The 23,520-nt window shown below is 46.1% G+C and overlaps 1 protein-coding gene across 2 annotated transcripts in view; it reads left to right on the plus strand.

Annotated features, from left to right (window-relative positions):
• Positions 1-23,520, plus strand: part of cdi (serine/threonine kinase) — a 48,337-nt gene that overhangs the window by 24,095 nt on the left and 722 nt on the right. Inside the window, exons 3-7 of one of the 2 annotated variants that reach the window (XM_011139175.3) lie at positions 9,428-9,549; positions 19,918-20,464; positions 21,003-21,539; positions 21,645-21,750; positions 21,839-22,277. In XM_011139175.3, the coding sequence (XP_011137477.2) occupies positions 9,428-9,549; positions 19,918-20,464; positions 21,003-21,539; positions 21,645-21,750; positions 21,839-22,083 (1,557 nt within the window). In that variant the 3' untranslated portion in view covers positions 22,084-22,277. Of the gene's footprint in view, positions 1-9,427; positions 9,550-19,917; positions 20,465-21,002; positions 21,540-21,644; positions 21,751-21,838; positions 22,929-23,520 lie in introns of those variants that run through there. The other variant, XM_025303407.1, reaches the window with a different exon arrangement.

Consider the following 23,520-nt stretch of genomic DNA (forward strand, 5'->3'; position numbering starts at 1 on the left):
GGAAAAGTTTAAATTTAGAAAGTTCCCTCTCGTACCTCCGGCCTTTTTCTCCCCGCGACCGTGCCGCTTTTTAATCGGTCTTCGCCGGCTCGCGCAGAGCCATAAATATTTATGTTTTCGTGAATTCCACGAATCTCTTTATCTCCGTGCCGCGCGAACGTTTCGTATATTAATGTTCGCGCGCGGGTTACGCAAGATACTCGTTTCGACAGTTTAATCAGTTGGTGGGATCATGAGCGAAAAATCGGCCGAGAGGCGACGTGTGTATCTTGTTTTTTCGTGTATCTCCTGCCGACGGTGTACGAGATCTCCTCCTGCATCAGAGAAGATGCAGTGAAAAATATCGCAGCATCGCAGGACGTTTAAACATTCGAACCGTCGACCGCATCTCTCGTCGCATCATCCCTCTCTCTCTCTCTCTCTCTCTCTCTCGCTCTCGCTCTCGAGCGCATTTATAATTAGACGGTTGACTTTTACACGTGGCTGCGGGGACGCAGGAGGCAGACCTTTGCAGGCGGCTCTTGAGCTTACAAAGTCCAGTGCGCTTGCTAATTGCTTCGCCGCTCTTAATTGCGCCGTAGCTTTCCGGAACGATACTTGATAGATGGCGAGAGGGTGCAGCGCGTTCTCTCCTCCGTGTGAGGCGAACCCCTAGCTCGGCTGAATCACCCGAGTCGTCGGGAAATCGATAACGTACAACTCCATTTGTTTGCCTTTTCTTTTTTTCGTAAAATAAAAACCTCTCTCTCTCTCTCTCTCTCTCTCTCTCTCTGTCTCTGTCTCTCTCTCATGTCATTACGGTATCCGGCGAAGAGAAGCGTCGGTCACAATTTAATCGGTGGGTAATTTTAACTGCGCGGCCGACCACCGCCACGGAAGCGCCCCCCCCCCCTCCGTCTTCGCGCGTTTGCCGGTGTGTAATGGTCATCGATTATTCTTTCCATTTGTTCGGCTGGTCCGCTCGTCAGGCGCAGATCGTCCTTAACGCGGCACTTCCACGCGCGGGTGAAAAGACGACGCGAGATGTGTTTCGCATTATGCATGCGGCGCGGTGCGCGGCGGAGGAGGAGGCATTAATCACTCGCTGCTACAATGTAATTGCCGCGTGTGCTTTCTCCACGGTCGTAAACACAATGGCGCGTAGTGCGTAGAAAACACGCAAGGCCGGAGCTTTCCAGACAATGGGAATTATTCAAATGAATCGCCGCCGGTGACCGACACCGTCCGGCCGGTCCTCTTGTCAGTCCGTCTTTATTTACGAGCTGCTTGTATTACACCCGCGCGTTAGCGCTTTGCGGATTCCCGTCGCAAGGAGGCCGGCGACGATGCCGGATCGAAGGAATGGAGGAGGCTTGAAAACAGAGTCCAGAGGTATTTTTAACCCTCGAACACTGGAATGCTTTTATTACCTCCTATCACTAGGACAAGCGAATTTTCACCCATAATTCTTTTATTATTTTTTTTTTTTGAGCGTACACCCAAAAAGAGTATTCTATTTATAAAGTGATTTTTTTCCTGTAGTCTCATATTCTCTAAGCGAAGCTTTTTATAGGAAAAGGATTCCTCTTTCGATAAAGCGATTAAAGTGAAGCATTCGTCTAAAATTTACTAGATATTATTCCAATCGTTTTCCTCTTAAATCAATTAATTTTTCTTTTATATCAAGACGACCGCTTGTCAGCGTTTTTTCTCTTCCATCTACTCACACAGGTACACAGAGGCAAACTCTCTGTGGACACGACGATCGTCGCCGCATTTATTTTATACGACAACGCCTAGAGCAAAGGAAAAAAGAAGAGAAATCGTTATTCAGTTTGTGTTGTTTTTCCCGGTTATTTCGTCATGAACGAAGTTTAAGAATTTTTGGAGAAAATCAACTTAAAGACATATCGACCCATATTTCAGCGTAAATACCCATCCATTTATTGTATCGCGTTGCACACTACATTAAATACCATTTAGAGTACTTAAAATTACAAATTTATGTTTTTTCCTACTTTATCACCAGAAAGTCGATAAAAATTTAACTAGAACTTTTTCCGGGCGGTTTCATAGTAATTTTCTCTTCTTTCCTCATAAAGGAACGTATAAACAGTAAGAATAAATAATAATCTGTGTATAAGAGGAAATTTATATTAAAACTAATAAGATTTGCATTATACATACAACATATAATTCCTCTAACTTTAAGAATATGTTTATAATATTTTCCTCTTAATTTTAGAGGACTCTTCTCGAGGCCATGTATAAGGATAAAATTCTCTAAAATTTAGATGATTCCGCTTGTTACTTCTTCTAGGTGTACATAAACTATTGATATTGATGAACATTGTAATTCCTAGCAGGCTATTGTACCGCTATGTAATGCGCTGTGTTACCTAATGGCAACAGTTGAAAAATATCATCGGATGAATTTTCATCCATCCAACTTTTCACCTCGTCATTAGCATCGTTTAACTTTCTATCGAGTCTTGTGAAGCTCTTGTAGGAATTGAGATAAGCCGTGCGGATGTTCAGCGCCCTTTTCCTATTTGGCGGCTCTCTTCGTTTCAGTGCACATCTTCGAGACGGACATTTTCGAGCATGGGTGTGTGATTCACGTCGCGGCATTCAACTTTGCGAAGTTGGGCTGCGTGCAAAATGCTTACCTGCTGACGCGAAGTTAAGCGCGATATTTCATCGACGATCGATGTACAGGACCACCAAGCCGCGGCGGCGTTGGTGTTGGTTGACACGGGCGAGAAATTCACGTCCGGGCACTTCCCGCACGACAACACAACGCGTCGCTTCGTCGCGGAACGAGCGGCAGTCCATTACGCGTGCGAGTCCGTTACTCGGACGGGATCAATTGCGCGCTCGTAACTTTGACGCACTTTGCACCCGACAGGACCGACTGAAAGTCAGACATTCGCGTCGCGCATTAACGGCAATTTATATTCGACGATAAAATAGAGAACCTTTAGCCTCGCGGAGAAAACTGGCGGAGCGCGTTGCGAGCGAGAGATCGACCGACCGACCGACCGACCGACCGACCGACCGACCGACCGACTTGCTTGAACGTTTTTAACGGCGGAAGAACGTGCATTTCAGGGCACTTCCGCCTTAATTTCATCTCAACGCATTCGACGTTACCGGATCGCCTGTGGTGAGTAGCTGTTGAACATTGAATTTGAATGCAACGATTAACCTTTAGAGGACCGACACTTTTCCTTTAAAATTTACAACTTTTTTCACGGAAAATTTATATATATATATATATATATATATATATATGTAACCATCATGTCGCGTAGAGTTTTCGAGTTTGTTAGTAGCTCCTGTAGGAGCCACCCCGGTCTGGAATGGAACGGCCAAAATAAAAAATGTTCAAAATTTGGATCTTGGCATTTTTAGGGATTTTTTTATATCGCTGATCATCATTTTGATATCAGATTATCGAAATTTTACAAAGAAAGGCAATTATTTATCTAAAATAAGTCTATATTACTATAAGTAATCTCATACGGTAATAAAACTTTCCTTCAGCATAACCCAGAGCTAACGACGTGGACGTAGAAAGTTATGTAGCTTCTTTATTTTGTTTTATTTTTTGTTATTTAAAAATTAAAAAGATTTTTTTATTTTTCTATAATTTTTTAAATTTTGGTTTTAAAAAGTAATGAAAATTATTTTATTTCAAAAACTGTTTTTCTGTGTTTTTTATACTTATTTGTTACTTTTAGAGTGATTGTTATCACGCACTGTGCGCAATCGAAACTCTAATAGTGTTGTGTGCTGATTTTATATAATTCTGACAAGTAACACTACTCAACTAGATACTCACCGATTTGAATGAAACTTAACATACTTATTAAACACCGAAAAATATTAAATACGTGTTTGTTTGTTTCGGCTAAATACGCTTTTTAGGGGTAGGAAGTACCCTTCAACCCTTGGAGGTGGAAACAGTTATGGCTAATTATTTCTGAAACGATACATTTTCTGAAAAAAGTGCTTAGGACGAAAGTTGTAGAGTTCAAAGTGATGCATCGACCTTGAGATCGATTTTCAAGGTCAATTAAATTTAGAAATAATTAGCCGTTGCCGGACTTTGACCACAACCTGTATCTATAATCAGTAATTTTATGCGTTGACTAAATCTGTCTTCAGAATTGATTTGTTACGTTATTTTCCTAAAAAAAGAAAAAAACCTGACGTAATGGGAAAATAGGCCCAAATTTATAGAAAAAATAAGAAGGAGAAAAATGTTTTGTAAGTAACTTCAGAATAGAAGTAAATATAAGAAAACATAAAATGTCACTCTAATTGTAAATTAAACATTACTTTCATGCTATATTAGAAATTTTCAAATTTTTTAAAATTTTTATTGCTACTCTGGAGTTATCCACAATATCTTTTACTCTTTATTTTGTATTAGGATTTCATTCGGACATGATCAATTATTATTTTCCCGATTGTCGTTGAGCAAGCATTTTCCAAAATTACTTCTTGATTACTTATTTGCTATGAGCTATCTTGCTCGTGAATTTCGTTCGAATATACCATCAACCATCATTTTCACATCTGTACTTGAGCGAGTGTTCATTGTTTATAGTTTTACGTCAATTGTTCTTACGACTGCTGTTTCTTGTGAATGTTTTCAAAATTCTTTCGGAAAGTATTGGGTGAGTGCAAAAGTTCGTGCGGAGTTTCAATAGATGGAGTTATAAGCGTCGTAAAGTGTTGTCATTAATACTTCCATCTACTATATTATATAACGTTGGAAAGGTGACGTCTTCAGCTGTTATTAAAAAAAAATCATTTGTTTTCATACAAACTGCTTCGAGAAATATCACTTTAAAAATGAGTATCGATAAGGTGCATTTACGACATGTTATGCTTTACGAGTTTCGGAAGGGAATAAACGTTGCCGCAGCCGTAAAAAACATTCAGGATGTTTATCAGGATGAAGCACCAGCTAAACGAACTGTGGAAAAATGGTTTGCTAAATTTCGGCGCGGAGAATTTAACCTTGAAGACGAGCATATTTACTGCAAGTACTTTTCCATCATTTGTTCCTACGACTATTTTTTGTGTTAATTTCATTTAGGCTTGTACAATCATAAACTCTGCTTTCTATGAATTTACTTTGAATCTCTGTTATAATATTATGGAAGCATTGTTAATCTGTAAAATTTCATAATGTCATTAAACCCAAAAAATATTTTAAAGTTATTATGCCTCACTTTCGAGGACCCAGTGTACAATATAGAATCTAGAATAACAGATGAAGAAAGATCAATCGCTCCTCAACTTGCCGATTGCATAAAAGACGCTATCAATTTTGACATATTATATTTAAAGAGACTTATGATACTTTGAACTGTACTGATGCTAGTGTGATTCCTGATGCTATTTTAGTTGAAGACAATTCAGAAGATGTTTCGGAAGTTGTGCAAGACGATACAAAGGTCGATTTCAAGGTCGCCATCAAGTGCATCACTTTGAACTCTACAACTTTCGTCCTAAGTACTTTTTTCAGAAAATGTATCGTTTCAGAAATAATTAGCCATAACTGTTTCCACCTCCAGAAGTTGAGGGGTGCTTTCTACCCCTAAAAAGCGTATTTAGCCGAAACAAACAAACACGTATTTAATATTTTTCGGTGTTTAATAAGTATGTTAAGTTTCATTCAAATCGGTGAGTATCAGTTGGGTAGTGTTACTTGTGAGAGAAAGTGAGTCTGTTATAAATAAAAACGTACTGAGATGCAAATTGCTATGTAGCTAAAATGTGTACTTGTTAATAAATGTTTATTTACAAGTAAGGTAAAACTCACACGAACACATATGCAAATATATTTTTAGAGCACATAAACATCGACATAAATGCATAAATAACTGTAATATAACTATAAGAAAACGCTTTAACCCATTAATGCCCTCTGGGACAGAAATTTCGCTGCGAGAATCATAAAAAATGAGTATTGATTTATAACGGTTTTTTCCAAAAAATGCGATTTTTTCTCGTCAATTTTTTTTTAAATCATGGATTTCATCTTGATAAAAATGTTGAATATTACTGAAAAGTACTCCAATCGTGTCCTCAAGATTTGTACTTAAAATATATGTGGTTCTGAAATTTTTTGCAATTTAGTAATTTCAATATGGCGACCATATGTATGCATTACCATAGATATCGCTGGATTCTTGGAAACTCGGTCGAGTAACTCGTTATGAGTGCATTTTTATGAAAAATTATCTAAAATAAAAGTTGTCCTACCACGTGAAAGAACTCGATCAACAGAACAACTTCTGATTTCAGATCAACTGATTTCAGATCAACTGAAATCAACGCGAAATTTCTGTCCCAGCGGGCATTAATGGGTTAAGAAAACACTGAATGCCGATTTATATGTGGCTCTTATAAGAGCCTGCTCGGTTCTCTAAAGGTTAAGAGAGTTGTAACGTTTTCGCCGCGACTCGAGAGATCCAAGGATCGCGCGAGGAAGCAACACAGCTCTCCTCTCACAGAGATTGACGTTTCATTAGACTTTGTTTTTCATCGATACGGAGCTTGAGAATTATATATTCGTAGGGACAAACCCGACACACGAGAAATCGGAAACTCTCGCGCGGTTGACTTCTCTCGGCAATCTTGCCGCGGGCGGGCCGACCTCTCGAGTTTGCCCATTGGACCCCAAAATGAAAGATGATTCGCTGGAGTACACGCTGGAGTGCACGGAGAAAAGCCGTGAAACACGTTTTGCAGAACGACGTGAAAGGTTTTTCGGGAAGCAGCGTTTAGGGGAAGAACCTGCCGGCAAACGGACGGCACGACGGATTCGGGAATTTTTGGCCGAGTGCTTTTGAGCGAAAGCAAAGCCCGCCGACTCGAGGCGCCTCGTGTGAATCGATATTCCTCTCTTTCTCGCGTTCTCCGCCTTTTGCCGGCTGCCGCCGATTTGCTATAGCAGCCGTTCTGTTTACGGCGGACTCGGCTGCTGCTCGTATTCGTCATCGTTTGGCCGCGACCCAACTAAGCCAGCCACTGCCAAGGAATCCTGGGCCAGATTCTCCTTGGATATATTTTCGACTTTTTAACCCGCGAAATTTTCATCTCGCCGGCTGAGCGAGCGGAGATTCTCTCCCTCTTCCTGCACCCTCTCGCCGTCGCTCTTTCTCGAGCGCCGCGCGATTCGACGTCGCCGGAGATATCTCCTTCGGGTGTATTTTAGCTGCGAACGGCACGGCTCTATGGGCAAACGCTAATTAATTAAGTAGTTCGGCTAATGACTGTAACAAAGTGCTAATTCATTCGATACGTCGGTAATTCCAAGTGCGCTCCGTGCGCACCGCGTGCGCCGATGCACAAACACACTCTCTCACGCGTCTGATTCCCGTCACGATATATTTGCTTTGCGAAGTTGAACAGCGTGCAAAATGGCACTTACTAACGCGAACTTCATTACGGAGCGCGATATTTCATCGGCTCGATCGATGCGGGATTATCGACTAGTCAGTCGCCGCTGCGTCGGTTAACACAGGCGAGAAATTTACGTGCGGGAACTTTGCGCTCGAATTGCACAGGAAGCCTACCATTTCCTAACGGACAAAAGAAAAAAAGAAGTGAGAGAGGGAGGGGGAGGGGAGAGAGAGAGAAAAAAGAAAAGAAAAGGTCATTGCGAACGCGTCATTTTTCATCGCTTTTCCCGCGTCGGCTCGGGGGGAGGCTCGGGCAGCCCCTCCTCCTCCATAACCGAGGAGATGAGAAATTCGAGAAGAGCGGGGAAAACTTCCGCGAGCCGGAGTGGAATGTAAAAGAGCGCATTCACAGCAGTCTCGGCGAGGATCGGCCGAGTGAGCGAGTGAGTTGATGTTAATCCAATGGTCCTTACCCCTCCTCCCCCCGTCGGCGGCGCGCGTTCCTCGGATTCTCGGGACGTGTTCCCCCGCGCCGCCGACGGTGGAGAGCACCGTCGTTCCGTTGAGAAGGCGACGGAAAAACCGCGCACGGGGACCGTCGTCGTGCCTCTCCGCCTCCTCGGCCCGAAAGTTCATCAAGTAACGAGTCTCCCGCGGCGGCGAATGAAAGCTTCCCCCTCGCTCGTCGCGCGGCGGCTCAGCCGGCGCCGATTAAAGCGCGTTTGTTTCACAGCTTCGCGCTCACAGCCCCTCGGCTGTATTTCCAAGGGGAAGAAGACGCACACACACTGCGTGCGTCGAGAGAGAGAGAGAGAGAGAGAGGAGAGAGAGAGAGAGAGAGAGAGACGCGCATTGGAGATCGCGCGATTCGAGATCGCGAGCTCGCCGCGCGACGACGGCTCGTGTCTGTCGCGCGATAATCGAGCGGCGGAGGAAGCTGCGCGCCGATCGCGCTCATTAAGCGCCGCGGGTTTTCGAGGCTAATAAAGAAGTTACGCGGCGGCCGCGTGTCCGTTTTCGACTGATTGAACGATGCCGCCGCGGCGACGGCTTTTACGAGCGTGCTCCACGCCAACCAGCTGCCGCGGTTTCATTAATAAGTTTCTCTTTCGCGAGAATATCGCTTTAGCGTTCTCTGCTTCTCCTTGTCTCTCTCTCTCTCTCTCTCTCTCGCGCGCGCGTCCGCGCGCGAAAATGGGACGACAGCGCGAGCCTTCGCGTTTCGTGGCCGCGACAAACGACGTGGATACGCATCTGGCATCGTCACCATCGAGAGCGGTCGAAGCGGTGATTCGCTGCTGCTGGTGTGTCATACAGGGTGTTCCAAAATCATCGGTCGAGCTGATACCTCGGGACGAGACTCGGCCAGGGCGCCCTGAGGAGGATCGACCGTGCGCTTTTGCGTCACGCTACCCTGGACACCGGACTACCGAGATCTCGAAATTTTCCGATACTTAAACGCGGTTTTCAACGCGGGATATGTTCCAGGTTGAAAGTTTAAGGCGTCCTGGCATCACCTGGGGGATGCTCTTACCTCGATTGCCGGCGAGAGTCTATATAGAAATGGAGCCAAAGCGTGGTTTGCATACGTTGACACTCGGGCAATTGAGAGAGCAGATCCTCTCTCAAGTGCGCGACGTTGTGTGATAATCTCCCATTAGCTGAGCGATTATTTTTGTAGCGATTTATTTTGATCAGGCGTATCTTGTTTATATTACAGCGTGCGTGTAAACTTCTCCGGATGAAATATTTCGATCTCACGAGGTGGAAGAATGCTGTTCCAAGTTGTAGAGAGAAACGAGAATGGTGTCCCGCAGCCCGGGACCTCATCTCTCGGAAATACCCCCGAAGCACGCTGTTGCGTCCGCGACCTCGGGGAAGTTTACACCGCGCGCGCAGCGGTTACGTATATATGCACCTGTCGTATGATCTAACTCGTCGATAACTGGCCGACGTGACTGCGCATCGGCAAATGTCACCCAAGTGCCACCCTACAAGTGTATGTGTGCTCGTTCGTTTTCCAGGTTACGCACAAAGTGACGAGTCAGGTGATGGTGCTAAAGATGAATCAGCTGCCGGCGAACAGGCCGAACATGCTGAAGGAAGTTCAGCTGATGAACAAGCTCAGCCATCCGAACATACTCAGGTGAGTCCGGCGTGCCGGCGTATCGAGTCCGGTTCACTTTTGCCCGGAGAGAAACTACGCCGATCGAGGAAGAAAATCGCTCGGCCGTACGTGCCGAATTCGATGACGGCACGATGAAATTTCTACCCGCGCGCGCTCTCCTCTCCTCTCCTCTCAATCTCGCTCCGCCGTATCACGGGCAGCGGAGAGACATTAACCCTCTTTCGCGTGATTTATTTCGATACGATCGAATCTGATCGTTTCCTGTCGAAGATAAATGATACGTGGCATTATGCGCGTCGTGACCGCCACGGCAGAACTCCGGTTTATTAAAGCGCTGAGCTATGAGACGGCATGAGAAGGAGAGAGAGAGAGAGAGAGAGAGAGAGAGAGAGAGAGAGAGAGAGAGAGAGAGGGAGAGACGAATCGATACATTCTCGATGACAAGGTTTACCTCGTTGCGTTTTGAAAGACCGCGTCTCCCGGACGAGCCAGCGCGACGGGGAGGGTCGGGCTTCCCAAAACACTGTTTAGTTTGTCTGAGCAAAAAATTGCTAGGGCCATTTTCCTGAAGCGCAAGGCCCCGACAAGGCTGAAAGTAGAATGCCCTTAAAAGGGATGTCTCATTATTACCACCCTGAGATGGATCTTGTAGCGATACCTTGGATTTTAGAAGATAAGTCTTTGATAAGAAAAGCTGAGAAGGGTTTTAGAAGAATTTATTAGGGATTTTACGAAATAATGCTTTAACATGAAACACTGATGTGGGCCTTAGAAGGATCTTTTAAGAGGATGCTTTAGATATACAAAATCAAGTTTGTTATAGAAAATTGTTATAGATCTGTAATAAAATTGTCATAATTTAGTATTGTTTTAGTAGGTCCGCTCTACCTGGTTCTCTTAAAGATTTTTTAATTATACCGCAATTAGAAGCAAATTTTAGTTTTTTATTAGTTGTCATATTTATTAATCTCTTCCAAAGGATCTTTCTAGTATTGCCATTGTTTTGAAATGCAGTAAACTTTAATAAAAACAGTAGCAGGATTTTTATGTATAAAAGATACTATATTTTATTGTAAAATATGCAATACTTTTAAAATAAAAGATTCTTGTTGCATACTAACAAGATTATAAAGAAATAAAGAAATTACAGTCTAAATTATCGGAATGAAAAGAACGAATATTTTTACTCAAGCAATAATAAAAATATTGTCTTATAAAGCCCTCATTATATAATGTTGCCTTATAAGGATCCGTTAAACCATTTGTTACACATCTTGTAGGGTCCTTGTCTTTCTATCTTTATTAGGACCTGATTAATATTAGGGAAAAATAATCAGGCCCTTACTAGAGCCCTATTAATATTTCTCTCTTGGGTGGTTATCGACTTTTTTTAGCTACACCTGTGCGTTTCGTATCGTGCAATAATCGAGACTGTGAAATAGTCACACGCGTGAGATGCTGATGTGTCGGAGCAACCGCTCGATTTCTCAAGAGTTCTGAGATTTATCGCGACGCTTTGTTACGGAATTCGGCAGTTTGTGTAAATATGTGTGTGCGCTGCGCACACTTTATCCTGTGCCTTGTCGCAAATCAATTTAAAGACTTCTTTTCCTCGCGTGCCTCGGCATAATTCTGGCGCAAGGTCTTCGTATTAAGCGATCTCGCCGCGTGTTGACTGAACACGTGGCCAGCCGCGATGACGACGACGACAATCGGTAAATTATGTTATTCGGCTCGCGAACGTGAATGTGTGTGTGTGTGTGTGTGTGTGTGGGCACGTGTCGTGTACAACTTCATTGAAAAATCTTCGACTCGCGTTGGAGAATGTGTTCTGCTTTATATATATATATTCGACTCATCATCTCGCGCGAGATTATATCGTTGAAATTTCTCTCGCTTGGAGGATCGCTAAAATGACGGAAAGATTAGAAAAAAAAAAACGGTATTACACTTTAACCACGCTCGTTACGAATTACGACATAATACATCGCCTAGCGGTAACGGCGGTTAACTCGGCGCATTGCACCCGTTGCGAAAATTCCTGTTTGCTGCACAGTAGAGAGTAAAATCCGAGGCGCAGGATGCATAACGCGCGATGAGGCATCTTTCGGTCCACGGCTTCGGCCGCACGGAAATCCAATTTGCGGCTGAAGCTCGGCTCCCGTGCACGTGCATACAAATTCGTGCGCGTTATCCGATTTTTCTCTTATGCGTCAGGAATTGCGTTTTTTATATACTTTCTTTTCAAATTTCTTTTTCATCCATTTTATTTATTTATTTCATTTTTCAACTTTTTTTTCCACTTTTAGCTTCAGCCAAAAATTCCGCTAAATTCACCGAAGTTGAGATTGATACGACGAGTCAAGTTCGATTTTAATCAAATAACAAATGATATACCTCTGTCCCTCCTCTCTCTCTTTCTCTCTCTCTCTCTCTCTCTCTTTGTCTCTCTCTCTCTCTCTCTCTCTCTCTCTCTCGCTCCGCCTTTTTAGGGGAGAATTACATGCGAAAGGCCGTTTTCGAAGCTATTTTTACGAATTCTTTTAACAGAAACAGTAAGATCAATGAACTTGAAATTTTCACAGTATGTTCATTAATGTCCAAAGTATAAAATAAATTTTATTGAATTACAAGAACCGATTCAATTTGTAATTATAGATAAAAATGCAATTATCCGTTTGCGAATTCTATGTTTGCTATGTCGATATAATTCCGGGCTTCTCACTACTCTGAAACCGAAAAGTGAGAAAGATTTTTAAAATATACGTCATTATTAAAATATTGTCATTATAGCCCGTATTAAAATAAAGGCAGTGAAGCCAAGTTTGGAAAAATAATGACTGTACAAAAAAAAGTATCGGAAATGAAACTTTTTTCAACTTGTAATCATGTTAAAAAAAATGAATAAAATAAAATATAAATATGTTCGAGGTGGGGCCGCGAAAGCTACATGTCTACTGTATATTGTGTAAAAATTTCATGTTATTCGGTTCAGTAGTTTTTGCATAATCGTGTTAACCGTTTAAGAAAATGGTGTTTCCAGGTAAATGCGTTTAAAGTTTTACGTGTACTTTCCATATAGATAGTAACAAATTTATTTTACACTTTGAACATCAATGAATACATTATGAAAATTTCAAGTCCATTGATCCTACTGTTTCTGTTAAAAAAATTCGTGATAATAGCCTTGAGAACGGCTTGCTCCGCATGTAATTCTCCCCTTTAGAGAGCTTCGTCTCGCAGAAGCAGAAGAGTGCTCATTGGCCGGCTGTCGGGAAATTTTTAACATGCGTTTCCCTGGAGCGAGTTGAAACGAAATCTGGCAACGCGTCCGAGTCTCGCGTCTGCTTTCCGCCAAATCTGGAACACGCTTTATCTCCACGAATAGCTCGCGCGAGATCCGCGGCTCTCGCGATGCTCGCGAGCGGACTCGCGCGCTTTCGGCGCGGCGCACAGAATCGTTGCAGAAATCGCTAAACGTGATCAAAATAGGAAAAAATAAAAAGCCAAATTTTCGGCTGCCGTTTTCAGTATATTTTCTAAAAGGTCCAAATTAATAAGTTGTAGTAACATTTTGATGAAATCCAATTGTATCACGAAGATAAGTGAATTCAAATGTACACGTGATGCGAAGTACAGAATAGCTGGGTTATAACCCTCCAAATGATATAATTGATTTTGCGTTGAAACAATTTTTTATCATGAAAATGATGTTCCCTGTCTAATATCTCATCTGTGTAGTTTTATTTCCAATAAAGAGTATATTAGAAAGTTATAAGTATATACAATAAAAATTAGATTTACAGGACTCACTTTTAATATACAGTTAATCACTTATATCGTGATATATAAAAAATGCATCATTTCGCACCATGTTGTAACTTTGTGAAAATAAAGATAAAATATCTATTAATCCTTATGCAAAGGTAGAAAGAGCGATATCCAGCGCTTATAAAAATATGAGAAATTTTATGAGCAGAGTTTGTGACAGTCTACCGCGGGTAATATTGTTCAACACAAAAATCATATCCTCTATCAAAATTCTTTATTCTAGTTAATTTTGCTACTGTTAACTACAAATATAATAATTAACGATAATGTTTAAGCTCTAATTAAATAATGTAGTAAACAATAGTAAAAATAAAGACTGTAGAGATATGGGAGAGTATCATACAAGAAAAACTCAAGAATTGCGACGAACGAAGATTTATTTAAAAGACTTCTTCTTTCCTCAGATCCCATCAGTTTGTCTTTAGAAAAAGTTTCAGACAAAAAAACCGATCTCCTCCCTAAAGCAGTTATTGAATTGCTTGCAAATCCAGTTGTAGCAAATTAATAGTTTCGAACGATGAATAGTTACATTAAATATTTTGTCTAGTCAATAGTTGTATGAAGTAGAAAGCGAAAGATAAAGACTAAAGAAGAAAATAAAAAATAAAAAATAAAAAAAGGTAAAAAAAAGACAGAAAAGTAAAAAATAAAATTAGAAAACATGTTATTTTAGTGATAAAGTACTAGTATTTGCAATATAGTATGCCTTTCATTCAACTATAGTACGTTATAGCGACAATTGATTTATGGCCACTACTTGGAGGTTTCGCAACACTGTGCGTGCGCCCGGCGGAAAATTCACGCGCGACTTCCTACCCCCTCGGTTTTTCCCCAGGGTTGTCTTACTCTTTTCTTCGCTCATATACAACGCCTCTCTCTCTCTCACACAGTTATGACATAACGCGACGCGTTCGACGGGACGTTCGCCGTGGCGCGTCCCGTCGCGTCCGCTACGACAACGCATTCCGACGATATAAACGGCTTGGCCCAGATTCGGATACGGTGTTTACCCGTACCGTCGTGGACCTAGCGGATCTTATTTCTGGCATTTCCTTGCGCGAAAGCCTCCGCGAAAATCGCGGGTTCCCCCCCCTCTCTCTCTCTCTCTGTCTGCCTCTCTTTCTCGTCAGGATCCTCGCGCATCTGCTGACTCAGCCGTAAAAATAGTAGTTATCTCGGCTTTACTCGCCGCGCTCTCTCGCGTGTATCATTACATCCGTGCCGGCGGCTGCTGTGTCGTAACCGAGATCGCTGTAGCGAGACAATGTCTGTGTCGATACCTCGCGTCTCAGCGTATCAGCAGGAAGTCCGGATCGATACCGCGCGTCAATCTTTTCGGAGCGCGCTCGCGCCACATCAACATTCCATCCTCGGTTATGATTTTTCTCGTCTCGGCCCGACGAGGTGTCCGAATTTCGACGGGATGCCGGGCAATTAAGAGACCATTCGCCGCGACGATTCGTGGTACCGATATGTGGTTCGACGCCTGATGAAAGGAGAATTAATGATCGCGACGCGCGTCGCAATTGTCGACTTGCAATTGTTACTTGATCCGCCGATGAGATCCGCGGCTGACGAATGACAAAAATACGGCGCGTCCAAAGAATGTCACGTCGTCGATCCCGCGCTCGAGAGCCCGTCGAAATCGATACGCGCGATATTCGCGCGACAATATACGACGTCGTCGGCCACTACAATGCCCCCGAGGAGACTCGAGCGTCGAGACGACGCCGTCAATGGCGTCGTGATAGTGTCGCGTATCCGACGATGCTCCAGCGTCGTCCCCCCCGGCTCCGCCCGGGTGGCCGCGATCCTCGGGACGTCTCTCCTAGGCGGGACGATCAGTCGCGCGAGCTATCTCGCCTCTCTCGCGACGGCGACTGATGAACGAACGCAGCCGGGAGAGCCCGGCCGAAAATATCCGGCGTCTCCGGACGCGCAGTAAGCCCGAAAGCGCGCGTCCGATCGATCCGCGTTCGCCCCGCGGCGCGGATTCATCACGCGTCTCTTTTACGTAAGCGCTTCGCGCGAAACGCGCGAGCCGGAGATTACAGGGCGCGAAAGGGGAAGGAAGAAGAAGAAGACCGCGGCGGTCCGGTCGAGTGCGACGCGGCCGGACGTCGCCGTCGAACTGTATCGGCTTCTGTGCACTTGGCATCGCGACCCCGGCGAGCTGCGACGACGCCGTTCGAATCCCGATCGAGACGACCGCGCGACGGTGCATCGACATCGAGTCGCTGAGGATTCTCCCGCAGACGCAGACGAGATTCTGCTCGTGAAATTATCCGGCAGGATCGCCGAATCACTCCGTTCCACCCGCCCGAGTAGAAAAATTAATAGGGCTCTGGTAAGGGCCGGATTATTTTTCCCTAACATTAATCGGGCCCTCCTACGTAAGATGTATAACAAATGGTTTTAACGCGTATCCTTATAAGGCAATATTATAAGAATCCTCTAAGGCAATATCAACAGGATCTTATAAGGCAATATTATATAATGAGGACCTTACAAGACAATATTTTTGTTATCGCTTGAGTAAAAATATTCGTTCTTTTCATTACAAGAAATTTAGACTGTCATTTCTCTATTTCTTTATAACCTTGTTAGTATACAACAAGAATTTTTTTATTTTTTATTTTAAAAATATAGCATATTTTATATAGTAAAATATAGTATATAGTTCTTTACACGTAAAAATCCTGCTACTATTTTTATTAGTTTGCTGCATCTCAAAATGAAGGCAATACTAGAAAAATCCTTGGAGAAGACTGAATGAATACAGCAACTAATAAAGCTAATAAAATTTGTTTTTAATTGCAATATGATTAAAAAATCTTTAAAAGAACCAGATAGAGCGTACCTATTGACAACAATGTTAAACTATGACATTTTATTACACGCTTCAGATCTTATTAATTTTCTATAACAAAGCTTGATTTTGTATATCTAGAGCATTCTCTTAAAAGATCCTTCCAAGGCCCTTATCAATTTTACCTCTATTAAAGCCTTATTTATTAGATCTAAGGCATCCTTAAAAAATCCTTCTAAAGCCCTTCTCAGCTTTTCCTATCAAAGCTTTATTTCATAAAATCTAAGGCATTCCTAAAAGATCCATCTCGGGACCTGATGTGGTAACAATGAAGTATCCTTTTTTAGGGCATCCTACTTTCAGCCTTATCCGGGCCCTATGCTTTATAAAGATGCCCTAACAATTTTTTGCTCAGGTAGTAGAAGACACGATGGAAATTTAGGCAGCACAATTGAACGACTGCGGTCGTAAACATCGCGCAAACTCGCGCGGACAGCTTCGCGATATCAGCCCGGATATCTAATTCTAATTTCCTGAAGATTAGTTAGCCGAGCACGATACCGATATCAGTATCGGCAGTATCGACCGTCATCTCGTCCGAAAGGTGACTTCTCCACGTAGAATCGAGTCGGCGATGTCAACAAGTTCACAAATCGGTCACAATGCGTCGTGAATCTCGCGAACGGAGCGGACGGTGACGAGAACCGAAAGAAAGCGGACGCCTACGGATTCGTCGAGTGCATAATTATCTTCGAACGCAATTATCCGCGATGAATCGCCTCCGTTTTATTCGCCTCGCTCTCTTCTATCGATACACACTTTCGTTCGCATCGCCACGCATTTCGGCTTTCACTCCTCGCACAACCGTGCAAAGTCCCTTTCTCAGCCGCAGATGGAGAAAGAAACATCTTCTCTCACAGCGGCTGCGGCGGCGGCGGAGGGGGAGAAGGGGGAGGGTCTCGTTGCAGCGCGTTGCAACGAAGCGTCCAACCCGCGTGTGGAATTCCTCCTCGGCGACGTGTGCGACGCGCGCGCCGTGTAATTAGCGTGTCTGCCGCGTATCAATCGCACGAGCGACAGGAGCCCCGGGAAACGCGTGGAGAGCGACAATTTCTCCTCTTATCTGATCGGCAGAGGGAAGAGAGAAAGAGGGACAGAGAGAGGGGGCGAGAGAGAGAAAGAGAGAGAGAGAGAGAGAGAGAGAGAGACGAATCTGGAGCGCGTACGCATCGCGTCTGCGGTGTTTTTAGCCGGGAAAAATTCTCCTCCGGAAATTTCTCTTTCGCTCGCGCCGCCGTCCGTGCGTCGCCTTCCTTTTCTTCCTCCTCCGTCGCTCGCTCGCCCGCGAGAGAAACGCGCGTCGACGCGACGTCGTTGCACGGCGCGCGAAACGCCTCGAAATCGGGACGACGCGCGACCGCCTGGGCGATTTTCTTCTTTCTCTCCAGTCCCTTTCTCGGGACCGCATTTGCGCGGGATCCGTCCGTCCGTCTTAACCGGCGATAACGCAAAGTGCACTCGCCGATTAAGCCGTCCTCCCTTCCTCCTCCTCCCCCCCTCCTCCCTCCGCCGTTGCCGACGGAGAAAATGCGCGTAATTTTCGCGCGGTGTAATCGAGCCGTTTCGAAAGAGAGGAAAAAAGAATCGCGACCGACTTGCGATACCGCGTCGCGTCGCGTCGCGTCGCGTCGCGTCGCGTTAATTAATTACAATTCGCCGGAGGATTATTCATACTTTAGCGTGTGGATAACGGACTTTCGCGGTGTGCTTTCTAATTTCCCATTCGTCTGCGTATCGCGCGACCAGACGCCGACCGTGAAATTAACATGAGCGTTTTACCGTTATCACCCGCGCCTATAAGAACCGCGTCTGAGAGCCGGAGGACTCGCTCGCTATTGCTTATCGCGATATTTATCGCGTTGGACAATATCACTCGTCGGGTTATCCGAGCGAGATTAATTGTCTCTCGCGCGCGCGAACGAACCGATAGCGGGGCCGCTCGATGTTTTCCCGCGGCGAAATGGCCTTTAATTCTTCGGGGCTTAATCAGGCACTACAGCGGCGGTGGTCGTAAAGATAACGTTGATGATACCGTAATGACGAAAGTGTAATGTGCATACCGATCTTGCATCCTTTAGTCATCGTTAATGCCGACGTTATCGCGCGCGCGCGCGTTTTGATCGGCTCTTAATTCGATGACGAACGACGAAAACAACGCCCGACACGCCGTATTATTCTATTTACAAACGTCCGATCTTTCGGTCTATTAACAAAATTTGCCCTCGCTCTTCGATCCCCTTCCTCCGATCTCCCCCCAGCTTCGCATTGTCCCTTGCACGCTAATATACGTGCGTTGTTTTCTTAAGTGGGGAATTACACGCGGATAGCGTCCTCAAGGCTATTTTTACGAATTTTTTAACAGAAACGGTAAGGTCAATGGACTTGAAATTTTCACAATGTGTTCATTAATGTTCAAAGTATAAAATAAATTTTATTGAATCGCACACAAGAACCGATCCAATTTGTAATTATAGATAAAAATGCAGTCATCCGTTTGCGAGTTCTATGTTTGCTGTTGACATAATTCCGGGCTTCTCACTACTCTGAAACCGAGAAAATGAGAAAGATTTTGAAAATATACAGTTAAAATATACATTGTAGCTCAAAATGAAGGCAGTGGAGCCAAATTTGGAAAGATAATGAGTGTACAAAGGAAAGTATCGAAAAGTATCGAAACTCTTTTCAATTTGTAATCATGTTTAAAAAAATGAATAAAATAAAATATAACTGTGTTCAAGGTAGGGGCGCGAAAACTACATGTCTACTGTATATCGTGTAAAAATTTCAAGTTATTCGGTAGTTTTTGCGTAATCGTGTAGACAGTTTACAAAAATGGTATTTCCAGATAAACGCGTTTAAAGTTTCATGTGTACTTGCCATATAGACAGTAACAAATTTATTTTATACTTTGAATATTAATGAATACATTGTGAAATACATGTGAAAATTTCCAGTCCATTGATCCTGCCGTTTCTCTTAAAAAAATTCGTAAAAATGGCCCTGAAAATAGCCTGCTTCGCATGTAATTCATTCCCCCTTTAATCGGAAATAATTCATGTCTCAATCTTCCCTTGTTTTACCACGTTGATCGACAACGACCAGTTAGACGAGCTGACGAACATACGAGGTGAACGTCCCAATTAACGACCAGTAATCTTATCTGAGACTAATAAATTAATCATACACGCTGATCTTAAGCTGATCACACACACAAAGTCGATCTTGCAGCCGAACACGCGGGATTTTAATCGCGCTATATTCTTTTCCAGTTCACGAGAATATTTTTATTCACGGTGTCACATTTCCTCAGAGATGAGACTAAAGCAGTGACACGGCATTTGCTTCTGTTTCCTCACTGGGACATTCACACTTTACCTCGCAAATTCGCACTCGCACTCGTTCGCGGCGATCGAAGCTCCCGCTGCGCGTTGAGGCGGAATCAGCGGAAATCAGCGTGGCGCGTCAACGCCACGTTGTTGATCAAAGTACACGCAGTATCTCGTTGCGAGCAAATCTGCGCAGAGTCGGGCGCGCTTCGCGAGAATTTAGAGTCCTCCTCAGATGACGCGAACGGGGAGCAGCAGGACAAAGGGAGGGCAAAGGGAGGGGAGGGGGGAGGCAGGGCAGGAAGAGCCCCGTCGCATTCTCCAGCAGCAAATCAATCCTCCGCTCTTTACTTCCCGCAGGTTCATGGGGGTGTGCGTGCACGAGGGTCAGCTGCACGCGTTGACGGAGTACATCAACGGCGGCAGCCTGGAGCAACTGATCATGTCGCGGCACACGCCGCTACCGCACCTCGTCCGGATGAACCTCGCCAGGGACGTGGCCCGCGGCATGGCCTACCTGCACAGCCGCGGCCTCTTCCACCGCGACCTCACGTCGAAGAACGTCCTGATCAAGAAGGACGAGTGCAGCAACGAGATGACCGCGGTGGTGGGCGACTTCGGCCTGGCCGCGAAGATACCCGACCCCAGCTCGGGCTACCGGCTCAGCACGGTCGGTAGCCCTTACTGGATGTCGCCCGAGTGCCTGAAGGGACAGTGGTACGACCACCGCTCCGACGTCTTCTCATTCGGGATCGTGGTGTGCGAGCTGATCGGCCGGGTGCCGGCGGATCCGGACGTGTTGCCACGCTCAGATAACTTTGGCCTCGATTACCTGGCCGTGGCGGAGATCTGCGCGGCCGCCGATCCGCCGCCCGCCTTCCTGCAGCTCGCCTTCAACTGCTGCACGGTAAGCACGAGTCCCTGTAACTGTAAAGGCGCGCGCGTGAGCGCGCCGATCCGCCGCGAGTAATCGCGGAAGATTAGTGTAACCGCGCCGAGAGTGGCTGTTGTGTTGTATGCAGCTGCCGTCGCGCGCGAGTCCGCGCGCGACGGGGGAGCTTTAGCGCGCAATTACAGCAATTCTCCGACACCAAGCACGGTGTGGTAGCGCCGATGGTTGTCTTTTTCCTTTGCTTCTTTCGCCTTCTTAGCGACCACTTCTTAGCGTTCGCTGTCTCGATCTATTATCGAGAGTGGTGGGTGGCTGTGTGATCAAATTCGCGATCAAAGTCGCGGTGGGGGGAGGGGATCGACGGCAATTCCCCGGCAAGAGAAGCGAGTTGTCGAAACGCGCGAATTGTGTGAAACACCGCCGCGGAGCTGTTCGCGTCGGGGCTGATTGTTTCATCTCTGCCTCTGATCTCTGATTTCGCACCCAGCATTCGCCAGCTCGGGTCGGCGCCGATTGCGAGCCGATTAATGACGAGGAACGTTCTTGTTTCCAGTACGAACCAAAGTCCAGGCCGACCTTCCCCGAGATCACGAGCAGCCTGGAGACCATGATAACGGCCTGCGAGGAGGAGCTGAAGAGCAACATTGGCAAGAGACAGTCGGCGGTCGAGCCGACGCTGATGTCCAGCATGGACGAGATCGTGCGCGAGGGACGCACGACGAAGCGACGCACCGCGAGGCTCAGGAGTCAGTCGGCGGACGCGAGAGGTTGCGACAACGCGACGCCCTCCGACAAGGCGAGGTGTCACTCCGCCAGACGGGTGGCCGAGCTCGCCAGCAGGAGGGATCCGCACTACAGGCCGATGACGGCGAATCCGTTCCACGCGCTCGGCGGCGTGAAGAAGATCCTCGGCGACCTGTTCTCCAGCTGCCTGGAGTTGCCCTCTCTCGAGGACGTAAGGCCCAGCGTGACCGACGGCGCGTGCAAGTTCAAGCCGGCGCAGAACGACAGCATAGCCAAGATCCTGGACAGGAAGAAGCCGAGCTCCGAGCCGAGCAGTCCGACCGCCAGGAAGAAGTGGGAGAGGAAGGTAGGTGTGCGAAGTGGCCTCCTGGGTCGGATGGAGTGTGACCCGAGGCGATCGCGTAAGGCGCAGAATTGCTTTAACGCCTCGCAATTCTGCTTGCACCTGAAGGGCGGCACGTGTAACGCAGCGGGCTTGAGCGAAATTTCTTTCGACAACAACGCAGTACGCGCGCGCATACAAACGAGGAGTCGGGTGGCTTTGTTGCAACTTCAAGGTGGTTAAATGAGAATGTTTAAGCGTAGAGATTCCTTCGAGATAGTCGCATCACAGACAGACTCGAACGGTTGAACGTTTGCACTTAGGTCGCCACCAAAGCAGGTGCCGCGAGTCTCTTCACCCATCCGCTGTTTCGAGACGGCTGGGAGCCGCGAAGGCGCGGCAGCTGCGAGTCGGGCTTCTGGAGCTGCGTCGGCGAGGACCTCAGCCCAGAGCCGCCGAATCGCCGGCACACGTCGACCCTGAGCAGCTCAGCGGCGAGCAGCCTGTTCTTGCTGGACGACCATCGGACCAGCTCGATATACACCGACTCCTCCGAAGATATAGCTAGCTTGGGTGGCGGCGACTCGTCCTGTTGGGAAGACCGGCTCGGATCGTCCAGCAAGACCATCTCGAAGATCGTCGAGTACTTTGAGAGGAAGCAAGCGACGGCGGGGAGTCTGCGATTGGGCGACCACGGCGACGCCGGTCCCAGTCGCCTGACCTTGCTGAGGGCCAGTCTAGAGGGGCCCGTGCCCATCTCGGCCGCGCAACGCTTGGTGGTGTGCGAAGGTGCCGTGCGCAGTAAACTCGCGTTATTCGACAAGAAGTGATATTACTGATCCTACGGGTGAGCCGCGACGCTTAGCGCTTCGGCACCTCGTCGTTGTTGTTTCACGACGCGCGAGCGGCCCGCGCGAGGTCGCCGTGTTCACGCGGAGAAGCCTACTGCGCGGAACGAAACACGATACCTCGGTCTCGGGAGGGCCTGGCGGCGGGCGGAGGGCCTCGTTGCGGTGTCTCGCGATGGTATACGCCGAGGACGTTGCACGCGATGACGATAGGTGATATAACCCGCGCGCGTTCTCACCCACGCGGAAGAAGAGAAGAATTAGACGAGAGGAGGAGAGGTGGAATTGCTAGTAATCTCTCGGCGTCTCGGTCGGGGAGGATTACAGGAATCGCGTGCGCGATTCGTAGGCGGAGGGAGGTTAGTAGTCGATACACGCTCGTGGCGTGCTGACGGACGCTTCTCTAAAATCTAGTAACCTGACTGTGATGTTTTTTGATAATCTACATACACTATATTGAACTGTACGACTGAAATCTGGCGGAACCATCAGCACGGGATCTTTTGTACGCAGCACGAACCGTTTCACATGATGCTACACTTGGCTACAACGATGCGTCGTTCGGGTGAGAGATAGGAAGAGAGAGAGAGAGAGAGAGAGAGAGAGAGAGAGAGAGAGAGAGAGAGGGAGGGGAGGAGAGAATGTTAGCGAGAAGCAATAACAGATTTCGTCGGAAGGAAAGAGAAAAAAGAAAACTACGCTCGGGATTTACAGCGCTGACGTAGCGCCGGCCGCTCGCGATCGACACACGTATTGCAGTGCCTCGCAGTTCCTAGTTAGCCATCTCCGTCCTTATGCGCACGAACCGTGAATTTTACCGATCACTGCTACAAGGGATTCAGTTCGACGAGACGCGAGTTACGAGTAAGGGCGAATGATTCTTTCTACTTCAGTTGAACAGGCGGATTGCGCTAGGACAAGGCTCGCTTGTCTCACTTGTGTTTTTCATTTTCTTTTCCCCTTTTTTCCTTTTTTGTTTCCGCGTAACCGAAGGCGGCTAGTTTCGTCGGCCTGTTGCGCTCACGTTGCTTCTAAACGACATTGTCGATTTTTAATTTTTGAAATCATTTTTCTTTTAATTGTTTGCTTTTTTTATCTTTACTTTCTTTTAAGAGCTCTGGATCGTCATTGCAAGTCACGTTGCCGGCTATCCTTAC

This window comes from Harpegnathos saltator, unplaced genomic scaffold (genome assembly GCF_003227715.2).
Source record: "Harpegnathos saltator strain DR-91 unplaced genomic scaffold, Hsal_v8.6 scaffold54, whole genome shotgun sequence".
Taxonomy (NCBI): domain Eukaryota; kingdom Metazoa; phylum Arthropoda; class Insecta; order Hymenoptera; family Formicidae; genus Harpegnathos; species Harpegnathos saltator.